A 25,302-nucleotide genomic window follows, 5' to 3' on the forward strand; every position below is an offset into this window, starting at 1 on the left:
CCTACACAGGAATAACTGTTTATAGACCTAGGAATCTATTTGCCTAAGTAGTTATCTGGACTGAAGCATTAATTATTACTGCTAGATATCTGGGCCTTTTTGACTGTTGAGATATCTAAATATTTAAAGGGTTGTTCATGTGTTAATGGTATTATTTATTTCTATTAATCCTTAAAGCAATAAGAAACTTTCATCTAACCTGGAGTTTTAAATTTAGTACTTCTCACAGCACCTCTCACCTGTTTACTCCTCCTCCCCTTTCATAACTGAGAACAATTAGTTTTCCTCCCCTTACTCGCCAACTCTGACTAGGACAGAGTTCTCCTTCTCAGTGTCTGACCCAAAGCTCCTTTTGAGGCTTGCTGCCAGTGATTTTCTTTATTTTTTGCAGTTGATTTAAATATGTTGTTATGATAGTTGTGGAACTAGTTGAACGTTTTAGGTACTTTCTAGGGAAAGGTAACAGTGTTTATTTCAGATATTGAGGGAATGATGAATTTTCTGTTTCTGTTCAGGTCAGTGGGAACAGAAGCTACATCATCAGTAGCATCTGAAAGGTTAGCTGTGTAGAAGGTTTAAAACTAAATGACATTCTGTCGCAACAAAATGGAACTACAAAAATTAAACTACCACTATCACTTTAATTTTTACAAGATTTCTAGAGTACGTTCATTCCTTAGGGGAATTAAACTGAACTCCTTGTTCTAAATTCATATTTTTAATCCATGCAGCATTTTGAGTAATGAAGATAAGCCAGGAGCCTACGAACTTCACCTCTCAGTGAAAGATTACTGCTTTGCTAGGGAAGATCGCATTATAGGAATGACAGTTATTCAGCTGCAAAACATAGCAGAGAAAGGTAGCTGTGCATCTTGGTACCCCTTGTTGAGAAACATCTCTGTAGATGAAACTGGGCTAACAATTCTTAGAATACTTTCTCAGAGGACCAATGATGAAGTTGCTAAAGAATTTGTAAGGCTTAAATCAGAAACAAGATCTGCTGAAGAAATAGCCTAAAATACCCAAGTAATGCAAGATTGTCACCGCCAAGAACATAGATACAATGCTGTTGTCCGAATAGTGCATGCATGTGCAAATCTGTGGGAATGTTTAACTAACTATGTTTTCAGTGTTTGCCAGTAATATGTACTATATTTGTAAGGTATGTCAAGGAGCTGTATATCTTTTATACATATTTTGGTCTTTGGTAAAGTAATTGTTCCAATGAAGTGCCAAAACTAAGATTAAATGTTTCATCATATCTTTTTAAATCTTGATTTCACCTCATCACAATTCCTTTATTTTTTAACATTTATTAATAAATAATTAACTTTTTTAATTGATTAATAGGTTGCCTCTGTTAAACTACTCTGTTGCTTATTCTAAATTAAGTTATCTCCCTTACTATTTATTTTTAAAATGATGTACCTAGTTTTCTTCAAACTATCATTTTATGCAAGCCTCATTTTAGGTATCTTACTGATAACTTTTTCTATCATTACTACAGATGCAGTTACTTATAGAAAGTGTTTGTAATTTTATAATTACCAATATAAAGTAATGATTTTTGCATAAAAACTGAAAAAGGATGGAAATATTTTATGCTAATCTTTTTCCAACCTTTCATAAATATCACTGTGAAGAAATGCTGTTAAAGCAAGTTCTCAAGAAGCTGTGCTTATCAGAGTTTGTTACTGAAGTTTGATATCTTGAGATAACTTTGTTCTTCAAAACTGCCAAGGTAATATCATATTTATATTAAAAGAGTAAGTCAGTATCTGTAGAAAAAGACTGCCATACAGTACAGTATATGTGCTTTTAAAAAATCATTTTTTTAAATGATAATGGTACTGTACAAGGGTTAGTAGTTTGGAATATGTAATGCCGGTTTGTGGTTCGTTTCTAGAAATTGTTTATGAAAAGAAAAGATGCTGTTAGCATTTTCACTCAGAGTTATTAACGTTGCTTTACATACTTAGCTGTAACATCAGTTAAGTGCTTTATTTCTTTATTTTTTTTAGAAAAGTTCAACAGTTTGTACTTACGCAACATTACTATGTATTGCACTAAAGCAAACTCCGTGTCCTGTAAATATATTTAGTGAGAAATTGTAAAATAAAGTATGAAGAAACTGCTTTCTAGTTTTGTCATTTTATATTATTTATGTACCTATAGCTTTTATGTGCATGGGAGGCCCATGCAGTGGGCTTACAATATAGCTTTATAATGTATCAATGTACGATTTTCAGTGTCTAGCATTTGGCTCTTTTATAAGTGTACGATTTGATATGTCAGTGTCCTAAAAAACTATAATAAATGAGGTAGGCATATATATATATAAAAAATATAATGTTCTGTCGTAGCACACATAATGCACATATTTGTCATTGTTTTTGGTTACAAGTGTTTCTAATAACACAGGTTGGAGTTTTCAGCTTTGCTTAGGGAAAAAATAAATAAGAGGAAGGGAGGACATATAGCTAGTATGTCAATGCCAGTCTTTTAAAAATGTAAACCAGATTCTTTCCAGGATATCCTTTTGTGAGATATTTGGATGAGATTTTAAGGATGACTTTCAACACCCTCAATCCTCTTGCTTGAATACTAAAAAGTAGATTTGCCATAAGTATATTTAGACATTTAGAGAAGATCTGCACAGCCTTCAGAGAGTTAACAATACTTCACTAAGATCATAGCGGGGGGGAACCCAAGTTATCTTATCAGTGTATATCCTGCTGATAGTTATGCATGGCAGAATACATTATGGCAGAGGGAGATTTTGATAGGTACCTTTTTTAACCCACCACTTCAGAAAGCCATTTCTCCATGTGAAAAGTTATGCTGGTAATTTCACATTTCAAAACATAGTTCATTAATTTAGACATTAAGTGACTCCTTAAACAATTCTGAGAATGTAACTTTAATAATACCTACTAAATATAGGTTGCATGTAATCGCAAATACTTGCAAAACTCTCCCAAGGATTTAGGGACCCAAAATCAATCTTGAAACTAATCCAAGCCTTTAATGTTTCAGATGTATTTTGTGTGTTTTGGTATACTTAAAAGTAAAATCCAGGTGTAGCTCCAGTAATTGCAACAAAATTAAAGAGGATTTTATCTGAGTCTATATAATACTGCCTCCTGAGAAGTTTCTGTTTGTATGTGCAAGTCATACTGCTTCCTAAACTGTATTTTTGCAAGGTATAGCCCAAAGTGTCTACAGTGGATGACACTTAAAACAGAATCTATTAACAGTTAACAAGATTTAGTGTAAGAAAACATCAGCAGACTCAGTCTCAAGTAAAAAAGGGGAATAATCAAGAGATGAGGTGGTTCCTGCAATGTAGAACATTATTGTGGACAAAATGTGAAGAGAATTCCACAATACATCATTTGTGACTCTGTGAATTAAAACAGAAAGGCTGAGGTAGACAGCTTCTGGTTTTTCACCTGGAGCACTTTTATCGTATTTTTCTGTAGCTGTTTATTCTACTGTAAAATGGCACGCATTTTGGTGCATAACATATTCACCACCCACTTAACTATTTATCCCCAAGATTCACCTATAAAGGAATAATAACTGAACTTGTCAAGGAAGTCAATTACTGCTCTTCGTGGTCTCCTTCAGTTGCCCACACTAGAAGTATTCAGGCAATCTGGTAAAGCAAACCCTTATATTCTACAGCTTTAAACAGTACACTTTAATGTTTCACTATTTTTAACAGAGAAATATTTACTTTCTGCATCAAAATTCGTCATGTGGAAGATGGGAGGAAAATATGTTAACTGTACATCATAGGGTTGTTTTAAACTTTGTTATGAATCAAAATGCAAGTATATGCAATGGTGTAGTGCAAGCAGGTCGAACTCAAACATTTCATGTAGTAAACATGATTGATATGGAAAAGGTTTCAGTGCGATTTTAAAAGCTGTTTATTCTCTTTTAGGGAAGTAAATATTCTATTTAAAAAAAACAATTGAATTTCAATTTAGAGAAAATTTTCTTAATTCAACTGAGCTAACCTTCGTGAACTGACAGCTGTTTCTGCAGTTTCACTTCTCAGTGACAACTGATGTAATCAAAATTGTTGGAATTCCATTTGTATTGGTTTGTTAAGATAGCGAATATAAATACATACACTTAGGGAAATAAAGGAGAAAAAAGACAGGGGAGAACAAAATTAATTTGTGAACAATTTTTCCATTCTCCAAGGAACAGTTACTACATGGAAACCATTTGATGTGCACCTGGAAAAAACAAAAACATTTAGAGAAACTTGTGATATGACAGCACTTCAAATTAACCAGTATACTTGGAACAGATGATTTTATATAACTCTGTTCAATACGGGTTAAGAGGGAGATTTTTGTCCTTTTTATTTTGTTTTCTAGGATGGAAATGCAATAGACAAATATAGGGAACTGAATTAAATTTTCCTTGATGTGCTTCATAGCTAATATCTGACAAAAAAAGAAAGTAGTAATGTGTGAATTAAATACATAAATATAAGATTAAGCTAATACTAGCAGACATTCTGAAATCTAAAATAACCTATCTAAAATAATTTTATTTTGTCTAATGCCCTATTTAAATGACACCTGCATTAAGAACACAGCACCTGAACTGGCCTTTAGCCTTTTCGTATGGGACTGAACCCAGGAAACTGCTAAAATACTAATGGAAACATCTATCAGATGGAACTCGATCTCCAGGGTTCTTCACGCACTTTATCTGTTTTGGGGAGTTAAATTTGCATCAAAATAATAAATACATAGGTGTTGGGCCATCACCCAGTGACTCAACAAGTCCCAGCAACAAACTATGAAAATATCTTTCAAATTATTTCCTCACTATTGGCTGTAATCTACAATACTTTCTATGCAAGTAAATCTAGACTTCAGTAAGATTTCAATCTCCTCTTATGCCGCATATGTTCCATCACTGAAAATCCCCCTAAGACGTATTTTACTGGATTGTAAATAATTGTAAAAAGGTTTTCTGTACCCTGGAAGGATCAGGAGATCCTTTATGAAGAATTCAAGAACTGCATGTGCAAATGCCACCATTTGGCTTAGTTATCACTAGCTATATTCCCCATACACATTTTAGCATATTCATAACTACTCTTTTCTTTGTGCAGCTTCTTCACAGGCATTTTCATTTAGAAAAAGATCATTTACACAAGCTTACTTAATACTAGTATTCCACACTTAAAAGGAGAGTTAGTTAATTCCAAAAAGCTTTATAAGTTATTACATTTGTTTCCCCTATGAATTAAAGAAGTGATTTACACAACTTATTCACATTAGTTGCTAATAGGAATTGTTGGCCACTGTAAATCTCATGTTTAAAGGCGAAGGTGAATTGCTTTATTTTACTATCATTGTTATTTCCAGAAGAGGACACACCTGCAGACAGGAATCTGTTCTCAGTGAAGTCAATGGGAGCTTTGTCCGATGGCTGCTCTTCAGTCATCTCATTCAAGCTGAGCAATTTAGCTTGGGTTACTGTAACCATTCAGAATATAGTTTTCCAGTTCACAGGTTGAATGGAACTTTGAAACTTATTAAAAGTTGAGATGGGCTTAATCAGAAATATGCATCAGAGGGAAGTTAAACTCCTCCTCTGAGTGTTGGATGTGTTTTGATAAACACGTTATCTTGTCAAGCCTGTTTGCACCACTAGTACAGGTTTACACAAGAGAAGGGATTAAGGTGCCAAATGCCTACCCTAGAATCATAGAGTAACTTTGGTTGGAAGGGAGCTCTGGAGAGCGCCTGGTCCACCTCACTCTCAAAGCTGGACCAACAAGAACAGGCAAATATGGAGAACTGCAAAACCAGATGTACCTTCAGGTTTCGCACCTTAAGCTAGATGCAATTAGGATGATAGGCTAAGTCTAACAAATAGGTCAATCATAGCTGTGACATACGGCAAACAGTACATATAAACAGTAGCTTCCACAGCTCTACGTCTGACTTGAAGTTGAGTGGGCCTCTAACAAAATTAGCATCATTGCCTTTTAATAGTGATAATTACAAAATCTGTACAGGGTCTCTGTATAAAGATCTTTCATTATGAAAACAAGATGTAACAAAATTAGAACATGGCTGAGTTTATGGATTTAATCATTACAGTTAATGCTAATCAAGGATATAATTATTATTTTGGTTTTAAGCTCTCCATTAATTCAGAGCTGTCCAAAGGCAGCTGTAAATGGTTCATCTAATTTCTAACACTTACTTACTATTTTATGGTAAGAAAGAGACTGCACAGAATTTGCTTGTAGAGACCTTTCATCCTTTCTGCATGCCCTCTGCCCTCTGTGATTAAATGCATGCTGTCATGCAAGGTGTAATCAGCTGGAAAATTATGGCATTAATGTATTTAAAAGAAAGACTTATGTCTAAGTTATTCTCTCTTACCCAAATTGAGAAAAAAAGAGTTACATATCAAATGTGCACAACAGGAGAATAAAATCTGGATATTTGAAACTGCAGACTTTGGTAGACGATAATCCAGTATGTTTAAACCAAGAAAAGTAGTATTTTCCTCTGAGCAAGAGAAATCTGGCAAACTTTTGAAGTCAACATCAACAAGAGTCTCTGGACCACGTATACAGTGTACATACAGGACAGCTTCATATGAAAATCTGTCCTGTCAATCAGTGTGGAAAACATGCCAACTAGTGTCAAATAGGAAAGTATCTTTAGCTCCGACACATTATCAACAGAATTACTTGAGGAGCTTACAGAACAGAAATAATAAGCCAATAATTTTCATTGTTTTTCTCCATTTTAGTAGTTTTCATTGGTATGCTCATGCTAGTGACTGTAGAAATCAAATTTGTAGGCAAATACTGAAAACAGAAGAATAATTTACCATTACCGCATTAGTCTGAATTAAATACCCATTTCTTACAAATCCATTGAAAACTGAAGAAAAGAGCTGAACAAATACGTGGAAAACATTAAATGATTGTATTAAATTAAACTCAGCTAGCAGATATAAAATTAACGTAAATAGATTCAGTGTTATTTGTAAAATACAGCTGGGCAAGCGTTGGAAAGTATTCAGTTGTTTATACGTGCTTATTTTGATGGTATTTTCATATTTGTGTTTGCCTTTTGGCATCACATTTACGATTGACTTGTACTATCAAAAATTCATAGAAATGAATTTTCAGTAAACAAATATAAATTATTTTAGAAATTATAATCAAGAGATGGGAGACAAACATGAGACTGTGACTAATGAGCAGAACTGGAATATTACAAAAATGTCACTGTAAGTATTTGTTGAAATAAAGAGAAATTAAAGCACGTATCTAGAGAATATCTGCTTCTTTTTTGTGTGCTACTCTGAGCAAATGCATACACACACTACAGAGTATAAATCAATTTGTAAATGATGAATCTACAAAACCTAATTTGAAGACAAACCCAATTGAGAAGAAAATGAACAAAAGGACTTTTTCAAGCAGACTCTATAGCTGAAAATCAGCTTACCTAAACAAACTGTTCCTAAATGACTCATGGCCTATGACATTTTGCCATGAGAATTCATGTTCAGACTGCAGCAATTAAAGCTGAAAGCCTTCCCCGTGAATTGAGCTAAATTAATCACTGCAGAATATGAAATAACAAGTGGGCATACTGTATGCTTTCTAATGAAAGCCATTAAAATGTCATAGATTAATTTTCAACTAAATAAATACAAGATAATCAGAAAAGTTAATCCAAGGAAGAAAGAAAAGTCTGCTCTTTAATATTTTTCTGTTATTTATTTCTACTACAGTACTGACAGTACAGTAGTAGACTACAGGACAGTCCCAGGACCCAGTCTGCATTGACTTGGGGTCTTACATAAGTTAACACCTACGTCTCTAATTTTTCAGAAGAGTATTAGGAGTTCCAGGCAAAGAGGACAACCCAGAGCGCGCTATGGGCCATAGAACCAGCTTACAGAGCCGTTCACAGCTCTGGTCTGTAAACTGGACATACATACGCTGTTTTTTGACTATATACATAATGGATAAAACATACTTACATTGGCAAGCACAATTAACTTTACTGGAATTGTAGCCGAGCATACTCAGGCAAAAATCAGAGATCTCCATCTTCACTCGCCCTAGATACACAAGAGCTTGCTGACAATTACTGCCCTTGGTTCACTGCAGTTCCTCCGATAGTTACTGAGGCAGCTCTAACTTTCATTCCTTTGAAGTCTAAGAGGCCCCACACATTTTGTTCAATAACATTTACCCATTTAAGCAGGAAGTATTTTGTTGCTGGGTGATGGCAGTTGACTGCAACGTGAGTTAAGCCTCCAGGCCTGAGGTCATGACACTAAGAAAACAAATGTCAATTACTGACTAGCAGAATCAAAAAATGAAAAGGAATTGCCAAAATACGCACTGAACAGTAGAACACTAATGGAAAACTACAGTGTAGTGAGTACGCTCCTCTCCTCTAGATAACAGTCTCCTAGATTTCTCTGAGTAGAGAAGGCACTGTACATACACGATGCCTGCTAGCTGTATTTTAGTTTACAACATATGGCAGGGCTTTGTCCGTAAAAACCACACAGGTTTTAGATGCATAACACAGCAGTCGTACATAAAAAGCACTACATGCAAGTAAACTGGATACACAGAATAGCTGCACTGTTATGTTTTAAAATTCTTAGTGACCAAAATTTTAGCATTTGAAAGATTTATTAAAAAAAGAAACAGAAATGCAAACCATGATCTTGCCTTGCTTTTACAATTGAAGTGACACAGTTTGGGTGCTTTGAACGAATAGCTGCGATCATTGTTCTTGGGGTAGAAGAAAAGGCCCCGGAAAACAAGGAGGTATTTGCTAAGAAAGAGAGAGAAATCTCAGCAGGGGTGGCAGGAAGAGAAGACTGCATTACAGATGAAGGGTAAAACAGCATGAGTATTGGGATATTTTACAGAGATAAGGGAAACATAATCATCTTCATAACATAATCAGCCAGTGAAGTATCTTTTTACACAGTCACCTTCGCTGTATTTTTCCAATGGTATGGGGAGACACTCAGAGGAAAAGATGGAGAGGAAGAAAAGAGAGGAATGGACATGGAAGAGGGCCGACAGGCAGTTTGGCCTCAGATGGCATTCCTTAACTCATAGCAGAACCAGAAGACACTAGGTGTGACTTCGATATAACAGACACAGAAAGGTAAATCTGTCTCTGTATTTTTGTCATGTTCTAGTCTAGTCGAAGAATTACTTCTGTTGATTGTGATTTCAGCGGAGGTACAAGAGAGAATTCGATCCCCAAGAGGGTCTCCCCACTCCTTTTGTACTAAGTGGATCTGAATACACGAGTTCTGCATTTCACCACCCTCTGTTACAAAAAGATAAACATAATAAAGATATTCCCAGCCTGGAGGCCATCACAAACAAGTTCAAGCTAAAAAGTCTGCAGAGATTATTTCCCTGAATAATATATATCCAAGATACAACAGCATTAACTAGGTGGAATATTCTCTTGAGGAGCTTGAGAAACAATAGCAATTTGCACCTAATGATGCATCAATGTATCAACATGCTAATTTGCACCTAGGTGACAATATTAAATCAATATGCCCTTAAAATGCTATCCTCTTTTCCTATGTAATTTGTGAGAAACTCATGTGCCAGATTGAGCTTCCTCAGTACAATGACCATTATGAAATTAGGTCAAGTCTCTCATTCTCCCCTAATCAGCTTGACATTAGAGACAAAACATTGCAGGAGCCACTGAAGTAAGCTGGACTCAGTAGCAGCAGTGAACTCCTATCAAATATGCTCTATAATGTTCAATAGCCCATATAATTGCAGCATATCTCCTCTTTACTGCAGAGAATTTCATTTCTGATCAGGGAGAAATTCCACAGCAGAAAAAAAAAACCAAAAAAAAAAAAACCACAGAAACCAGGAATACTGTTTATATTTAACATTTGTTTACTGCATTTTTATTAGATGGAAACAATGAAGATTATAGCTCTGAATATGTATCCTTTACTGTCACACAGACAATAAGCAAAGCTTATATACAAAATTTATTGCATGAATTGAATAATCTCTTTTCTATTTACAAAGTGCTTATAAACAGCTTGCAATTTTGGCAAATGCTACATTTAGATTGGCTGGCTAAATAATCTGTGGGAAGGGGTTAAATCTTTGTTGAACGCTCCGAGTCAGCTATTGAGGCTAGCACCAGCTGAGAGAGTCCTATCTGGCTGAATCCAACAGCTAGAATCAGGTTATTGAAACACAGAACTGGTTTAAAATCCAGTGCTTCATACATTGTTTCTATTAGCAACCACAATTAACTAGAATACTTAGAGAATAACATCTGTCTTTATGCAGAGAGCAAAGTGAGCACGTTAGAAAACATAACTTGCCAAACAGAGGAGGAAAGCTTGGGAGAACATCATTATCTACAGTAGCAGTTTGCATCTGGATGACAGTATCGAATAAAATATCACTGCAAAAAAGATACCCAAACACCAAAACAAGATACATTGCAATAAAATAGAGAAGGAAGGGCAGAATTGAAAGAAAAAGGCCTTTCTGCGTAACAAAGACTGCGCAATTCTAAATCAGACCTGTCAGCTAGAGAGCCCTTTGAGACTTTTATACTGTAAATTATTTAGACAACAACTGACAGAGGATAATTAGCAGATATGTATACACCAAGGTGACTGTGACTAACCATAAGAAAGAAACAAACAAAAAACTCTTCAGACCATATTGTGAAGGAGGAATAAAGTTCTAGATACATTTTGAGATTCCATGATAAGAACAAAATTTATTAGATTTATATCAAGTACCAAATGTATTTTCAGTATTCCTTTGGTTAATGTATGATAGGGAAGCGGTACAAGAGGCTTTTCCCAACCCTCTAAGACTCAATTTGGAGTTTTAGAAAGCAGGCATTCTTTATTGCGGCGCCGGGTGCAAGGTGGAATTTCCACAAATCAAGCACACCTATGGTTAGATCACCGTTACATTTATACACAAAAATTATAAGGTAGTACACTCCCAGTTACAATGATTGGTTAGTGATTTACATATAATTATAATATCGGTTATGTCATTCTCTTCTGTTACTACGCTTGCGCGGGGGAAGGGTCTTCACCTGGGCAAGGGTCTTCTTGACCTGTGGGTGTGTTTTTTAGTATTATAATGAAGGCAGTTCACTTCAGGACACCTTAAAAGTAGGTTCTGTTGCCAAGTTGGCCAACTAGATATCTACCTTGCCAGGCTGTCAAATAATTCATCCCCTAAACAATAGAACCTAGAGGCTCTGGTTATGGTTTAGAGAGTCCAGAGAATAAAGAATAGGGACTTCAAGCAACACAGCCTCAAATAATAAGTAACACAGCAACCTATACATAACGCTACCATAGGGGCTAACTTATTAGAATCAAAATGTTCTTATAGTTGATTATTTCATAACCTAAAGATTCAGTAAAACTTAAGATCATCTTCAACAATAGGGAAGCGGTACAAGAGGCTTTTCCCATTCTTTCTGCCACACCCCATGCTCACAAAAGGTTTGCTGTCAGAGGACTATTTGAATAGAAATTTTAAAAGGCTATTGAACTCAGTGGTAACAAACACAGCACGGCACAGCGTCTCTACTACGTAAAATTATAGTCAAGACGATGCCATAATACCAGAAAAATTATCTAAATTGCTGGGGGTGGGAGGGGATGACACGCAAATCCATTAATACAAGTTGGGCTCTGTCCAGTCAGAGCTAAAGGTATACAGTGTGAGTGAAGAGACCTGTTAAAGACTGCAGGAGCACTGGGTCACTACTTACATAAAGTTTTGAGTTTATGTGACTTTTAAACCTGGAGAATCCAAATGGTTGGGCCCTTGCTTCTGGGCCTGCTTGAGGCAAAGGTCTTAATTTATGATATCGCTCCCTCAATATTAATGCACAGAAAGTGCTGTAGCTGTTGGAGCTAACAACAATTCACTGCGCAGCAGGGCTTTGTAGTGGCCCAAAGCCCTGAGCAGTAACCAGTATATGGCAGTCCAGGAGCTTACTGGTGGATTCTTTGTCTCAAACCCGGAATTAACTCTTTGTATTTAGCCCACCCATTTACATTAGAGAAAGGCAAGTCGGGAGAGGACAATTTTTCTCCAGTGTTAAAACTTCAACAGTTTATGATAATATCCATGCTACTTCAGTAGTACCCATGAGCAATCATGGTCAGGTAACCAGTTCCATAAGCACTGTGAACAAAAACTACCTGAACCAGAACTTGTATTCCAAAGGAACATAAATGGACGCATAAACTCACACTCAGAAAGATAATCTCGACACTGCAACATTTAAAAGAAATCTGGGGAAGTTGTTCAAGATTTCATCTCTAGTAAGGCTATTTGTCCATTTTTTGTCATTACAATTGAAAGTAATCCTGCACATAATTCTGCATTATTTAAAGAACCATCAAAAAAGGCATATCTCAATAGTAGCAATATTGACCTTGTACCAACACCTGCCTATAAACACCTATTTTTCAAAACAGTTTAGTAAGAGCAGATTTACATTCTGCAAAATCAGGACCATTACAACAAAAGAAAAAAAAAAACTTGAAGAATTTAACTACGAATACGGTGTTTGTCACCAGTATAATTTCATTCACAAATGTGATTTACAGGAAGAAAGCATTCTCAATGAAATTTGTAACCTGTACAACAGAGGAATGAGCTCTGTGAGACTGTTCTTGAGATAAGGGCATGACTGGATGCTAAAAGATTCAAAAAGAAGAATCAGAATTCGTAAAACTTGAAGGGTCAATGTCACCTTTGGCTGCTAGCTTATCAGATCATTTTAAATATTTTTTTATAACACATTTTGGCATCAACTTTGTTATTAAAAGTAAATTCTACTTTATTTTGCCAAAGAAAGAGCATTATAATAATGAAAATGAAAGCTATTCTCATTTTTAAATGAAATATCATTAGAAATTTTTTTTACATTGAATAAGATTGCATTGATACCAAACAGACTCAGTACATAGAAGGTAATTCAACTGCAGGGATTTAATTTTCTCCTTTGAAAGCCACCAGATTTCAGAATTTACCTTTTTTTTTCCCCTCCTCTCTGAGGCCTGATTCATATCCCACTGACAACAACAGGAGTTTTTCCTGTTGAATTGAATGTACTTTACACTTCTCCCTAAGAAAGAGATGTGCCAAGCATGCTGTGCAAGCATGTTTGTATAAAAGCAGATTTGTCCAGAGAACAAGATAATATGCAGTCGCACGTATAGATTGATTGACTTATAGTCTCTGCTACAGATGTGTACATTGCTCTAACATGCAGCCTCATTTTTTGATTCATATTTCTCGGTGGTATTTTAAGAACAGACTTCTGATTAGGCCATCAGCAAGCCAAAGGTCACAAGACAGGATTTCAAGAACAGTGAAATGTTCATGTTCCTCCCAGCATTCATCCTGCTAACCTATCCGCAATCATGTTCTTCTGAGGGAAGCAATGTCCCGTCATAATTATTCACACACAGAGAAACTGAGGGAGTGGGATTAAATGATTTGTTTAAACTATAGAGGGCCAGTGACAGGATCAGAATTGAAATTCAGGCAGCCTTAGCTTCCAAATTTACGCTCTAACCATTGCACCTTGTTTTTTTCCTGAGGCACAATATGGGGTATGTCACTATCTCTGCCTATAATTATGGGTGTTTACTGTTTAATATGCTTCAATGATTTTATTAGACCAAGTAGGAAAACTTCAACTGACTTTTCAAGCAAACCTGCCCTCTGGTAATTGTAAGTAAAAAAAAAAAGCCCATGAATAATCCGACTCCTTGAAATTTCTAGAGGGAGACATCAATATGAAAACTAAATCCATTTTCACCGTAGTGAGGGTATCAATATTCAGAGGCAAACAAATCATTAATTCACAATTTAAAAGTCATCACTGGCAAATATTTCATAATGCTTCTTTACCTATATATCCAATATTTGCTTTAAAAAAAAAAAAAAACAACCAAACTTTTGAAGATTTAAAGAGATCACAATCAGTTACAGCTATATTGTGCAAGTAACACCTTAAGTCAAATTCCTATTAACCCTTTCTGTGTGATATGGGCAAATAGTTAATGTAATAAATATAACTTCTGGGATCCTGATTACAATGAGAACAAAAGCAGCACTTGAGAACACTGTTTACACGGACTGTTGAAGTGGAACATAAACATGCAGCTCAACCTAGGGGCTCATAGGTAGTTCTTAATGGAAAAAAAAAAATCTGGGGAAACCACACAACTGAACAGGCAGATGAATTAGAAAAGTAAAATCTGAACCTCTATCTCAGTTCAGAACCTTCTACAGCTACCACTTATACCCAGTATCATCTTTGCTAAGAGAAAGCCAGTAGGTTTCACTTAAAAACTAAAGCTAGGATGCCATATACCCACAGACAACTATCATTAGTAAAATTTTCTTTGTTATCAGCTGGTAAAGCTGCCTGAGATTTCACCATAATACAAGGATTGATAATAAGAAATGACAGTAGGAATCAGGCATTAGTGTTGTTTAAACCCATGTAAATTAATTTTCCTTTTTACTGATTTTTCTGTTGACTCAATTCATATATGACCAGTTCGTCTCTTTCTTTTCACTATTCATCAGTAAAGTATTAACAGGACTTCTACTTGAATTTTCACCATTAAAAGCAGACATCCTTTGTGTTTTCTGAAATACTAAATTTTTATTCCATATGAAAAATACATCATATCATCTGCAATTATTTGAATTTCTCTCACACAACTCAGAGAGATAACTTCTTTTGAAAGAGGTTATCAATAATTTTATGCCCTTTCCCAGCTAAAAATGCAAGAGCTACTGCTAGGAACTAAAAGATGTTGCATGCACCACAGCCATCAATAATTCCTGCAAGACAATTAACATTTTTTCTGCTAAACTGCGAATAACAAGATTACAGAAGTATTTAATTATTTCACAGCCTCACTAATACATTTTAAAATTCCCCTATTAAAAAAAAGAAGTAAATCTATACACATGCCATAGTAGTTTTTAAGCTTTTGATGTACACTTCACCTAGAAGTTACAGAGTCACATAGTTTCTACAACAATTCCCCCAGCTATTTTAAAGGTACCTAGCTGAAACAGTACTGTGCAAAAATGAAATCTCATGACATCATAGAAACTGGAAGTTGTTCCCAGAAGCAAAATAGTTCACAAATAAAATATGGAATTATTAAAAAAAAATTAAAAGGTTTTAGGTCATTTTCAGATATTACTTCATTTGGCAAAATTATAATACTTCTATATTTGCTATCACTAGATATCAAAAAGGTAAGTCCAAAGCAAAAACTCAAATATCCAAAAAAGCTGAGTATTCTTCAAATTTAAGGAACTACTTAAATTCATTAAGCTACAAGAGCAAATTGAGATCCAGATTTAAAATTCAAAGCTGTCAAGGTTTTAATTCAGACTTAGCATGGTGTCTGATCTATGATTATACCGAATTTTAAATTAAGTTACAGAAAACTACGTAAAATACTTTCCTCTAGGAAAAAGTAGGGAAGAAAGAGTTATCTGCTTACATTTGTGTTTTAGTAGAAGTTTTATAGCATATCTGGTACAGATACACTTTATATATGCCACCTATTATCAGTAAAAATGCCACCAGAAGTAGATATTTTTGCTGCAAAGGGATTCTCAAAATAGATAAGGCACACTAGAATAAGAAAGGGAAACAGAAGCAGAGACAGGTGCCTAAGGTCATACAATAAATCTGTGCCAGAACAAGGAATGGAGCCAGTCTTCCAAATGCAAATTCAGTCATCTATCTGCAGGTTATGTGCTTCACAATTAGTTATTCTGCAGCATTATTCTGACTAACTAACCCAGGAACTCAAGAAATTGAGTTTTTTGCTTCATTGGCATGTGACCATACTACTTGTGAACTATAATTATGATGTTGCTAAAAATTATTCAGAAACATAAAAAGGCAGAGAAGGTCATTTGGAAATATCACTATGAACATTTCTATGAGCCCCCACACACAATCATATAGCTATTCGATGAATTTGTGCCTGTGTTCAAACTGGAAAAATAGGGACTTTAAGACTTATTAGCCTGAGCTCTTCCCAAACTGATTTCATATTTCTTAATGTGAGAGAACTGAACTGGAAACCAGTTTCCCCTATATCTCTAAAAGCCCCTTAGTTCAGTCAAGACAATTTTTATTATTAAACTTGAATTTGCCCAGTAATTAAAAGATAAGGAAGTATTAAACATTATATGGCAAAGGCCGTCTGCTATGATTGTTGGAGAGACAGAGGCATGTCTGCTGGACACTGAGGATTCAAGGCAATTCTTTTTCATTAAAAAGGTATCATTTTTAGTTATTAGCCAGGAGCTGCTTTTATGTTATGAATTAAACTTCACAGAAAATGGCTTAGATTAAAAACAAGATTTCTTCAATCATTGCTGAATTAATTCCCATTGGATGGTCCTAGGATAGCAGAAGAAATACGTATGAAAAAGAAGCAAAGGCTAATATCTACACTCTGTCAAGGTTATTCTGTCAGCTGGCAAGAGTTACACAGCACAAAAAACACACATTTTTAAAAAGAGTTGTATTTGAACTCTAACTTCCCTTTAACTTAAACTATCAAAGAAGTAAACTTCCACACTTGAAAAACTGACACAACTACTATTTAAGTAGTTTGGCTTTTCTCACAAAATATATTTGAAAAAAACTTGTCTTTATGCAGACAAAGCGGATCAAGTCCATTTTAAAAAGGATGTGTGTATAATGTAGTGTCCATGTACAGTTCTTGTAGATTAAAAACTTGAAGAAATAAATTTTAAGTAAAAGTTAATCCAAGGACTTGAGAAAGAAAAAAGACCAAGAAATGAATAAAGTTCAATTTGAAGCTTGTCAGCAAGATTACTATACAGAACACATTCATTAAAGATGTCTTATTTTCAAAGATATTTAATTATTTAGTATATAGTTAGCTTTTAAGTCTTGACTACACCTCAATTTTTTTCTAAATAATAGTTCGGAACTACTTAGGGATACTGTTTCAAGACATGCTCATAAAAAATAAATAAAATAATATAATAATAGAAATAAAAAAAGAGTTTGGTTTTGAATGTGTACACATTATACCTTTCCTTCACAAACTTATTAATTATCAAGAAACACATAGAAAAGTGCTCCTACCAGATCATGCAAAATTATCACACAAATCGTAAATCTAACAGATCTCATTTGATTGGAATGAAGGCCAGAAGTGCCAGGTTCCCTTGTGTGATAAAGCCTCTCGTGCATTCACAGTTGCTCAGGCAATTTGGCAGATCACACTGGTGAGCATTCCTAACAGTTGAGCCTACAGTACTGTTACATAGAAAACCAAAGTAATTAAGAGTATGTAATTGGACACATTACTGAATGTCTATCAGACTTGGAAAATCAAGACCACCATCATACGCACACAGAAAAATGCATTCTGAAAACCAACCTCAGATAAAAAGGAATTCATGCAAACATTTTAGTAAACAAAAAAAAGTAACAACAAAATTGGCAGAAACACATGAAAAGGTCCAAAAAAACCAAACAACCCCCTCACTGCTTTGATAGACATTTAATAATTCTGCTTAGTTTTATAATTTTTAATATATATGACATATGCATATAGAGATAGATATTTGCTAAGTATGCTACCTGATTTTAATAATACTAATTAAAAGAAAAAAAAAATCTCTGTTAGCCTATAATGTTCAAATGAGCAACTTGTGTTGCATTTAGTCGGGTGGAATAACACTGACATTTCTAATGATTAATAGGAGCACCTTTCAGAAGTAGGAGAAAATCTCTTCTTAAAATTAGAGATAAAATGACAGACGCTCTAAATATAGGTGGATTTATTTTTCTTCAACAAATATTATGTTTGATTAATATTACTATAGAAATCCACGTTTTAATTTCCCTGACCCTTTCAAAATATTCAGCAATACACATACTTACTTCCTGATTGTTTAGAAAATACCTAAACCACACATCAACCACCATAGCCTCTGGTCACAAAGTTCTCCTTTGGTTGGATTTTAGCTTAGTAAAAGAAACGGTTCATCATTTCTTCTTATTAGCTAGGCTGCCATTAGGTCATGCATCGGTTTCCTTTAATCACAACAACACAGCATTCCCATGTTTTCACAAAGGTTTTAGATTCTGGCTCAGCTGCACAAAAGCACTTCACATATACTTAAAAACTATAAATGAGCCAATGCAGACTGCCAGTCTCCTAAGTAATTATGCATGCCATCCTTCTGTTAACGGTTGGAATCTACAGAGCTTAGCAGTGCTAACCAAGACCCCGTCTACACCAGGAAGCACATTCATACTTATCTCTCTACTGCTGACACAATTTCACCTCTGCTGACTTTGATATCAATGCGTAGATTTTGCATTTCCAAGTATAGAGCAGGCATATGTGAAGTGCTATTATGTGGTTATGTTCCAAATTCACACTTTCCAGAACAGATTTCACTGAAAAACGTGCACACAAAACACAAATACATTCAGAATCAAGACACTAATTTTGGAATTTTTACACCTGTAGCAAGTAAACATGAAAAGGAAACAACAAGTTTACCAGTCACAATCAAGTTCAGTTGTGGTAAGTTCACCACCTGAGGAACTTACAAACATTAGTGCACCATTGAGAGGTTGTTCTGAAACTGCATGCCAAATCTCTGAGGAGCTCTTGTGCTCAGATACTAAACGTTCGTGGCAATTGCTTAGTGAAGGTTGACTGGATGTTACCATCTCCATCTGGTTAGGGAAAAACCATACAGATAGAATTTTTTAAATATACAGGGCCTTACCTGTTGCTAGTAATACATAACTGAATCTTTTTCAAGAAGCTTTTTTTCATTTGTATTTCATTTGTTTGCCTTTCAACTCTCCACATCAAGAAAAACATTTACTCAGATAAACGTTTCCCAAGGGAAGAAACTAAACATTTCTGGAATTAAGGCAAATTTTGTCAATCATAAAGACAGATGATTTGTTCACCAAGTGAAAGAGGGAAAGACGATACAGATAAGATATAAAATAGGAAGTCTGTCACCTTTCTTTTTCTCCGGTTTCCTGACCGAGGATGCAGTGAACAGTGTTCAGTTAAAACCACACAATGGAGAATGACTTTGCACTACTTCTCCTCAATGATTTTAGCACTTCCATAAAGGCAATTTCCGCATAGTGGAGCCCTTAGAGAGAAGAACAGCTATTTATAAAGAAAAATTGATCCAAAAAGGTGGATCAGCATCTTGCACTGAGTTTTGGGGCACTCATTCAGAGTCTCTAAAACAAAATTATGATCCTTATCACAAACTGCTCTCTCCTGTCAGACTGTTTCTAGATATCTAACACTTATCAAGGCCTGATTCTTCCCCATTCTGAACTCTAACACCAGTATGGAGAACGTATAAAAGAATCTTACTTGACCAAATTTTTACACCTCTTTTGCAGTCTTCCGCACTGGTATGAATAACTGTATAAGGTGCAAAGCAACAGAGAATTACATCCACATCACACTGTTATAAGGCAAAGGTGACTTTCCAACTTTGACTTTAGCAGCCAGCTGTCAGCAAATCTGCCAAAGACATGTCCTGTTTATTGCATTGGGAACAAGTACTTTGTTACCCTACAAATGGAACTTTTACACTTTGTCTTTCCACAGACTGGAGAGATTGCTTCCTTATTGAATCTTCCACTGATACTGTTTCACTCCCCATGACCCTGGAAGGCAAATGCATTCATCAGGGAACAACTACATAGGCTAAGCCAAAACCAGGATGCTCACAGTGCTGTTGATCAGCCTGCAAACTGGGTGTGTCCTTCAGATGAAAACATGGCGTAGTCTAGTCACTGCCAGACGCCAGCGTCACATTCTGCCGACAACAACGTAGTTAGAAAGATAATAGAAACCTGAGTTCAAGTAATTAAACCACATGAAGATGAAAGGATCTTATATAGGTTTGAAAGCAGTGATCTTTGTTCTATTGAATTAATTCTAAGACATTTTTAAGCTAGCTTTCCTTGAAAAAATGTCCCTGAAATTTCCCATTAGGAAACACACTGAATTTCAGCCCTGAGATTAAAACACATTCTGAGACCACAGTTCCGCATTACAGATTCTTGACTGTTAATGCTGTTGTGGAGTTCCTAGCTGGGAAGGGAAGGGACTGTGTGAATAAGGACAGAAAGCATGGGTGTCTTCCTTTCAATAAGCCACTCGTATACATTGTGAGCCCGTTCAGTCCCACCTTGTCTTTTCATGATCAGTCCCTACCACATCACTACAGAGCAGTCCTGAAATGTTGCACAATGCCTCTAGATTCAATCGACGGCCTTAAAGCGAATGTGCAGTCATTACCTTAGCTTCCTATCCTCAACCAGGCCCTATTTCTGGAAAATTAGGTCACATTTCTCCTGCAGCACAGTAAAAATACCATGTAGTTATACACAAGGTAATAATACAGAGATGATGGAGTTGGACATCATTGATGAGATCAGCTGCAGTGCTAGCGACAAAAGTAATATCCAGAAAATATTGCTTTGTGTTGTACACAAAATCCCTGCAAAGAGCAAGCTATCTTCTGGCATATAAGTGAAAAACATTCACATCAAGTGCTTGGGTTTGGGTTTTTATGACGCTGCACGATAACGCATCCTGCTTTCATTACCATTCATTGCTGTATAATTGCCCTGATGTTCACAGAAAGTCTGAGGATGAATGGAAGACATACTCATATCATCTGACTCAGTTTCCCCTTGCTTTCTGATATAGTACTCTATTTGATGCCCTAAAAAAAACAGCTCCAGCCATTTACTGTACAGACAGTACAGACAATTTGTCACTTACTGCTGTGACAATAAACATTATCCTCCACAGACCCAATGTGCTGTGATAAGAGAATATTCATTTTCAGAAGAAGGAGTTCTGAACTGCATCAATCTGAAAATCTCCCAAGAAGACACCTGCAAGTCTTCTGAGATTTGTGATTCTGCTTGTTTAAACAGTGGGTCAGGAACACAGCAAGACCAGCCATCTTGTGCCTTTTGAGATTTCTCTTTACAGTGTTTGTAGATGTCAAGGACAGTGGAAGTTTATAGAAGAAGTTTTACTGTGCATTTTCCAACTCAAAAAAAAAGAACACACACACACCAAAAAAAAAAATCAAACCCAAAAAACCCACAACTGGCTTCTGGTAGAAACAGTCCCAGCCAAGACAAATAACAGCTGGATTCATTTGGATGCAGGAACCTATCATCAAAGATATCATCAACAAATTTGCTTTACAATTAGATCCCACAAGGAAGCCAAGGGATCAGGAGTATAGGACTGTCCTTCTGCTTGTCCGTTTCATCATTTGATTTATGATCTAACCAATCCTGGCAAATATTTGCCATTAGAGGTTATATTAGGTGTTCTTAAAAGTCACAGTAATAGAACCAATTCTTAATTAGGCTCACTACAATTTAGGAATTTCACTATCATTTGATACTCTTTCAGCCTTGAAGTCTGTCCACAAAGAACAGGATTTTCAGCACCAGGTTAAGCCACCTGCTTGGAAGAGACCCAGAATACACAGCACCTTTCTCTTTTTTTTTTTTTTTTTCCCCTCCTTTCATTCAATCTTATTTTGCATGATTAATCAGGTGCATGGTGCCTGGCTTTCTACAGACCGCAAAGAAGCCATTGCTGTCATAAAAAGCTATTTTTGCATAATTAGATAACAAGATTTAACATGCCATTTGTCTTCATTATACAGCTGATGAGCAACTCCCGAGTTGCATGGTTTAGTGATCCTGTATGCTGATTGGCTGTTATAAAAATAAACAAGTTTTGGAGCATTCAAATATATTGATATAAATAAACAAGAGGTGAAATATAAAAAGGATGATACATAACTATTTCAGTACAATATATATCCTGAAAGCATATATATACCAGAAACAGCAGAATTTTTCTTCTGTCCCCCCCACCACCACCAAATATACCTTCATTTGAACTTCCCTTCACCAATACATATAGGAGTTCATCTGATCAATCTGCATTTCAAAAGATTAAATGTGTGCAGACAGACTTCAAAATACTTCCTGGAAAGATGTGAAAAATAAAATTGCAAAATTAATTCACCATAAATATCTACAGAAATAGAAGAGACAGCCTTAATATTCTGGAACTAATTGACCCAAAATCCTCTTCAAAGACTGTTCCAGGTGTGCCGAGGGAAGAATAAAAGTAAATATTTCTGATGAACAGAACCTTACATATTGATGATGAGGCAACCTATCTATTCAGTTTAACGCTACTAACACCTGCTGTAGACACAGCCAACATAAAGCTGAGTATTGAATATTCTTAAAAGGCCTGGTTCTCTGCAGACACACAAATGTGTGGAGATTTCATCTGTGTGAAACAAACCCATTAGATATACAAACCCAAAGTTCAGGAATTCCTTGCTCGATTGCTTTATTTCATCTTTTGCCATGGAAGATTTACATCACTACATGTAAGATAACACACAAACGGTTCCTGGGGTATTTGACGGCATCTGTATCATTCAGGCATATTTGTACACACTTCCTCCACAAAAGAAGGTGTTTGAAAACCTTTTCTTTCTAATTCAATTTCCATACATACCTGTTCATCTCTTTTTATCATCTCTGATTTGCTTTGTGATTTGCCAATATCCTCTGAAGAAAACCCTTGCAATGTTCAGTGTAGCAACCCAGCAGAGATAGATTTAATCATTGTACATGTAACTTTGTGCAAACCAGCACATCCTAAATTATTTCATTTGTTCATAAACCTAAACTATACAACAGGAAAATTTGCACTTAAACCAATAATCTGATTAGGACTTCCATGACTATAATAAAAAAATAAAATTAAAAAAGAACCCCACCAAACAAAAAACAAACTGTCACTAGGAAGCAATTATCTCTACTGGCTTTAGTAAAACCTCCTTCATCAGAATGTGAAGTATTTACTACTGATGGCTGCCTGTTCTGAGGCTCCCTAGAATCTATCACCAAAACGAGAATTGCAGAGCTGAAAGGAACATTGCTTTTTTCAAAAAAGCTTTTCTCTTTTTTCAGCATAATAGATGAATGAATATTTTTCTCTCACTTCACACAGTTCTGAATTATAAGATGCTCCTGGTCAAACTTTTCCCTCACAGCACCTGTGAACATTCATTTCATCTCCCCAGAGACCTGTTACTACCCTTCCAAGCTTTCCTTCCTGAGCTTTATTCTTCTGCAAACTTTGGAATTTAGCCTGAGGAGCTAGGTGAACTTAGATACACTCTCACTCTTTTCTCAGTGGCTTTCAGCCTGTAAGTACGTGCTCCAGATAAAGGTTATTTTTAACCTCAATTAGTTTGCTGTGTTAGCACAAAGAGATAGCATAAGGTTAAATAAGCAGCCAAGTGCAGGGAAAATTCATAAACAAACAAACAAAATAAATAAACAAAAATTTTTTAAAAAAGGTATGTTTATGCTTCATCCATTTGTCTCAGCATTTTCCTGCATTACCTTTCTTTCTTCCCAGGCTGATTTTCTGATCCAGTCCCTGGCTCAGGCTTTATGTTCTCAGAATCTCTTACGTTCGTGAGTATGGTTTTACCCAGCAAGTCCCTCAAAGTGAGAGACCATGTGGCATCCACAGGCAGAACTCTGTTTTTCACAAGGAGGGCTGGAGGCGACTCATGTGCACAGGGTAGTGGCCAATGTAAGACACGAGGACATCAGCATACCTTTCAGAGCCGGTCCAGCTGGCCAGCTGGTGATCATTCTTAATACCTTTTTTTATTCAGGGAAAGACTATCAAAGACCAAGTTTTTCTCTCTCCAACAGTTATGTTACAAAGAGAGAGAAAGACAATAACAACATACTCTATAAATTGAACTGGAATTCATATATTAACAGATATATACACTTAGCAGGCTTTCCCCAAATAAAACCTGTAGAATAATAGTATTTCTTACCAAAAAAAATTAATTTTCATCTTTACTTTCTAACAATACCAGAACAATGGCTATGACTAACAAAAGGACCATGGTTAGGCTTCACAAGTACAGGTGAACACAGAGCATGATTTCCATGCACTTTAAACATCAAACGTGTTTTCTTCCTTCTCTAATATCTATACCTCTTAACCAAAGAATGTATTTACCTGTATTGTCAAGCCATTCTATACCTATGGCCAATGATGAAATTAAATTTGCTTGCCAGAACACACGTATATTCAGCTGCTTATTTTTTATTTGCTTTCTCCCATAATAGAAGTAGAGTCCATGGAATTTGTCAAACAGATCATTTGAACGAAGTACCGTATACAATGTGTATGATATTGTGAAATATTTTTTCCTTGTTTCCCTTTCTTCCCTCAGCAGCATTCATTCTGACACTGCTCTTCCAAATGATGGCAGATGTCTGGGGCCTTGCAGGTCATCTTCCTAATGGAAGAGAAACCAGTGACGTCAAGTCTGGGTATAATTTAAGTGTAACTTGTTCTATTTATGCAGGACCTCTGTTCAAGGCTTGCAACAGAAATTATCAAATTGCCTCTAGGCTATCTCTTCCTTCAGTAATAAGCCCAACAGCAGCGGGCAGTTCTTAAAGAGCAGCTCTGCCTCAAGAATTGAATTTAATCAGAAACCTGGATAGAGAGCAAATTCTCCTGCTGCTCTCATACGCCTTCTCCAAAAGGCTTGTCACTATACCGAGAATTGCATAACCAAAGCTAACAGCAACACAGCATGTCTTCCCAAGACTGAACATATGCTCATAGGCTAAGGAAAAAACCTACTTGAAAGACTGCATGTAATAGTACCATCTGTTGACACCTACCATAGCCCTGTTATTTACCATTTACAGACAGCACCTACAGGTCAACAAGTTTGCGGCTTTGTTGTGCTAGACTTCCTACAAATATAACTAACATGACAGTCAGCCTTTCTAAACATTTATATATAACACAGACACACCAACAGTTACTTACCAATGACTAGCAAAATAAGGGCACTTTTACAAGTTTTGCATGTAGCAGCTCTTTAGATGTATTTTTCAAAGTGGGATTTTATGTTTCTAAACACCTAATGCACAACATCCAGGTTAAAATTCCAGATTTGTGTGAACTAATGATTTCTCTCATTTATTATGAGCTTGTCAAAAGAGGGGGGTTATGTTTATA

The 25,302-nt window shown here is 35.8% G+C and overlaps 1 protein-coding gene across 1 annotated transcript in view; it reads left to right on the forward strand.

The window, feature by feature from the left end:
* The window catches only part of UNC13C (unc-13 homolog C (C. elegans)), a 181,208-nt gene extending 180,191 nt beyond the window's left edge, over nt 1-1,017 (forward strand). Inside the window, exon 32 of the mRNA XM_009323411.1 lies at nt 732-1,017. Coding sequence (XP_009321686.1) covers nt 732-1,017 — 286 coding nt within the window. The remainder of the gene's footprint in view (nt 1-731) is intronic.
* The last annotated feature ends 24,285 nt before the right edge of the window (nt 1,018-25,302 follow it).

This window comes from Pygoscelis adeliae, unplaced genomic scaffold, assembly GCF_000699105.1.
Source record: "Pygoscelis adeliae isolate BGI_AS28 unplaced genomic scaffold, ASM69910v1 Scaffold545, whole genome shotgun sequence".
NCBI classification, from domain to species: Eukaryota; Metazoa; Chordata; class Aves; order Sphenisciformes; family Spheniscidae; genus Pygoscelis; species Pygoscelis adeliae.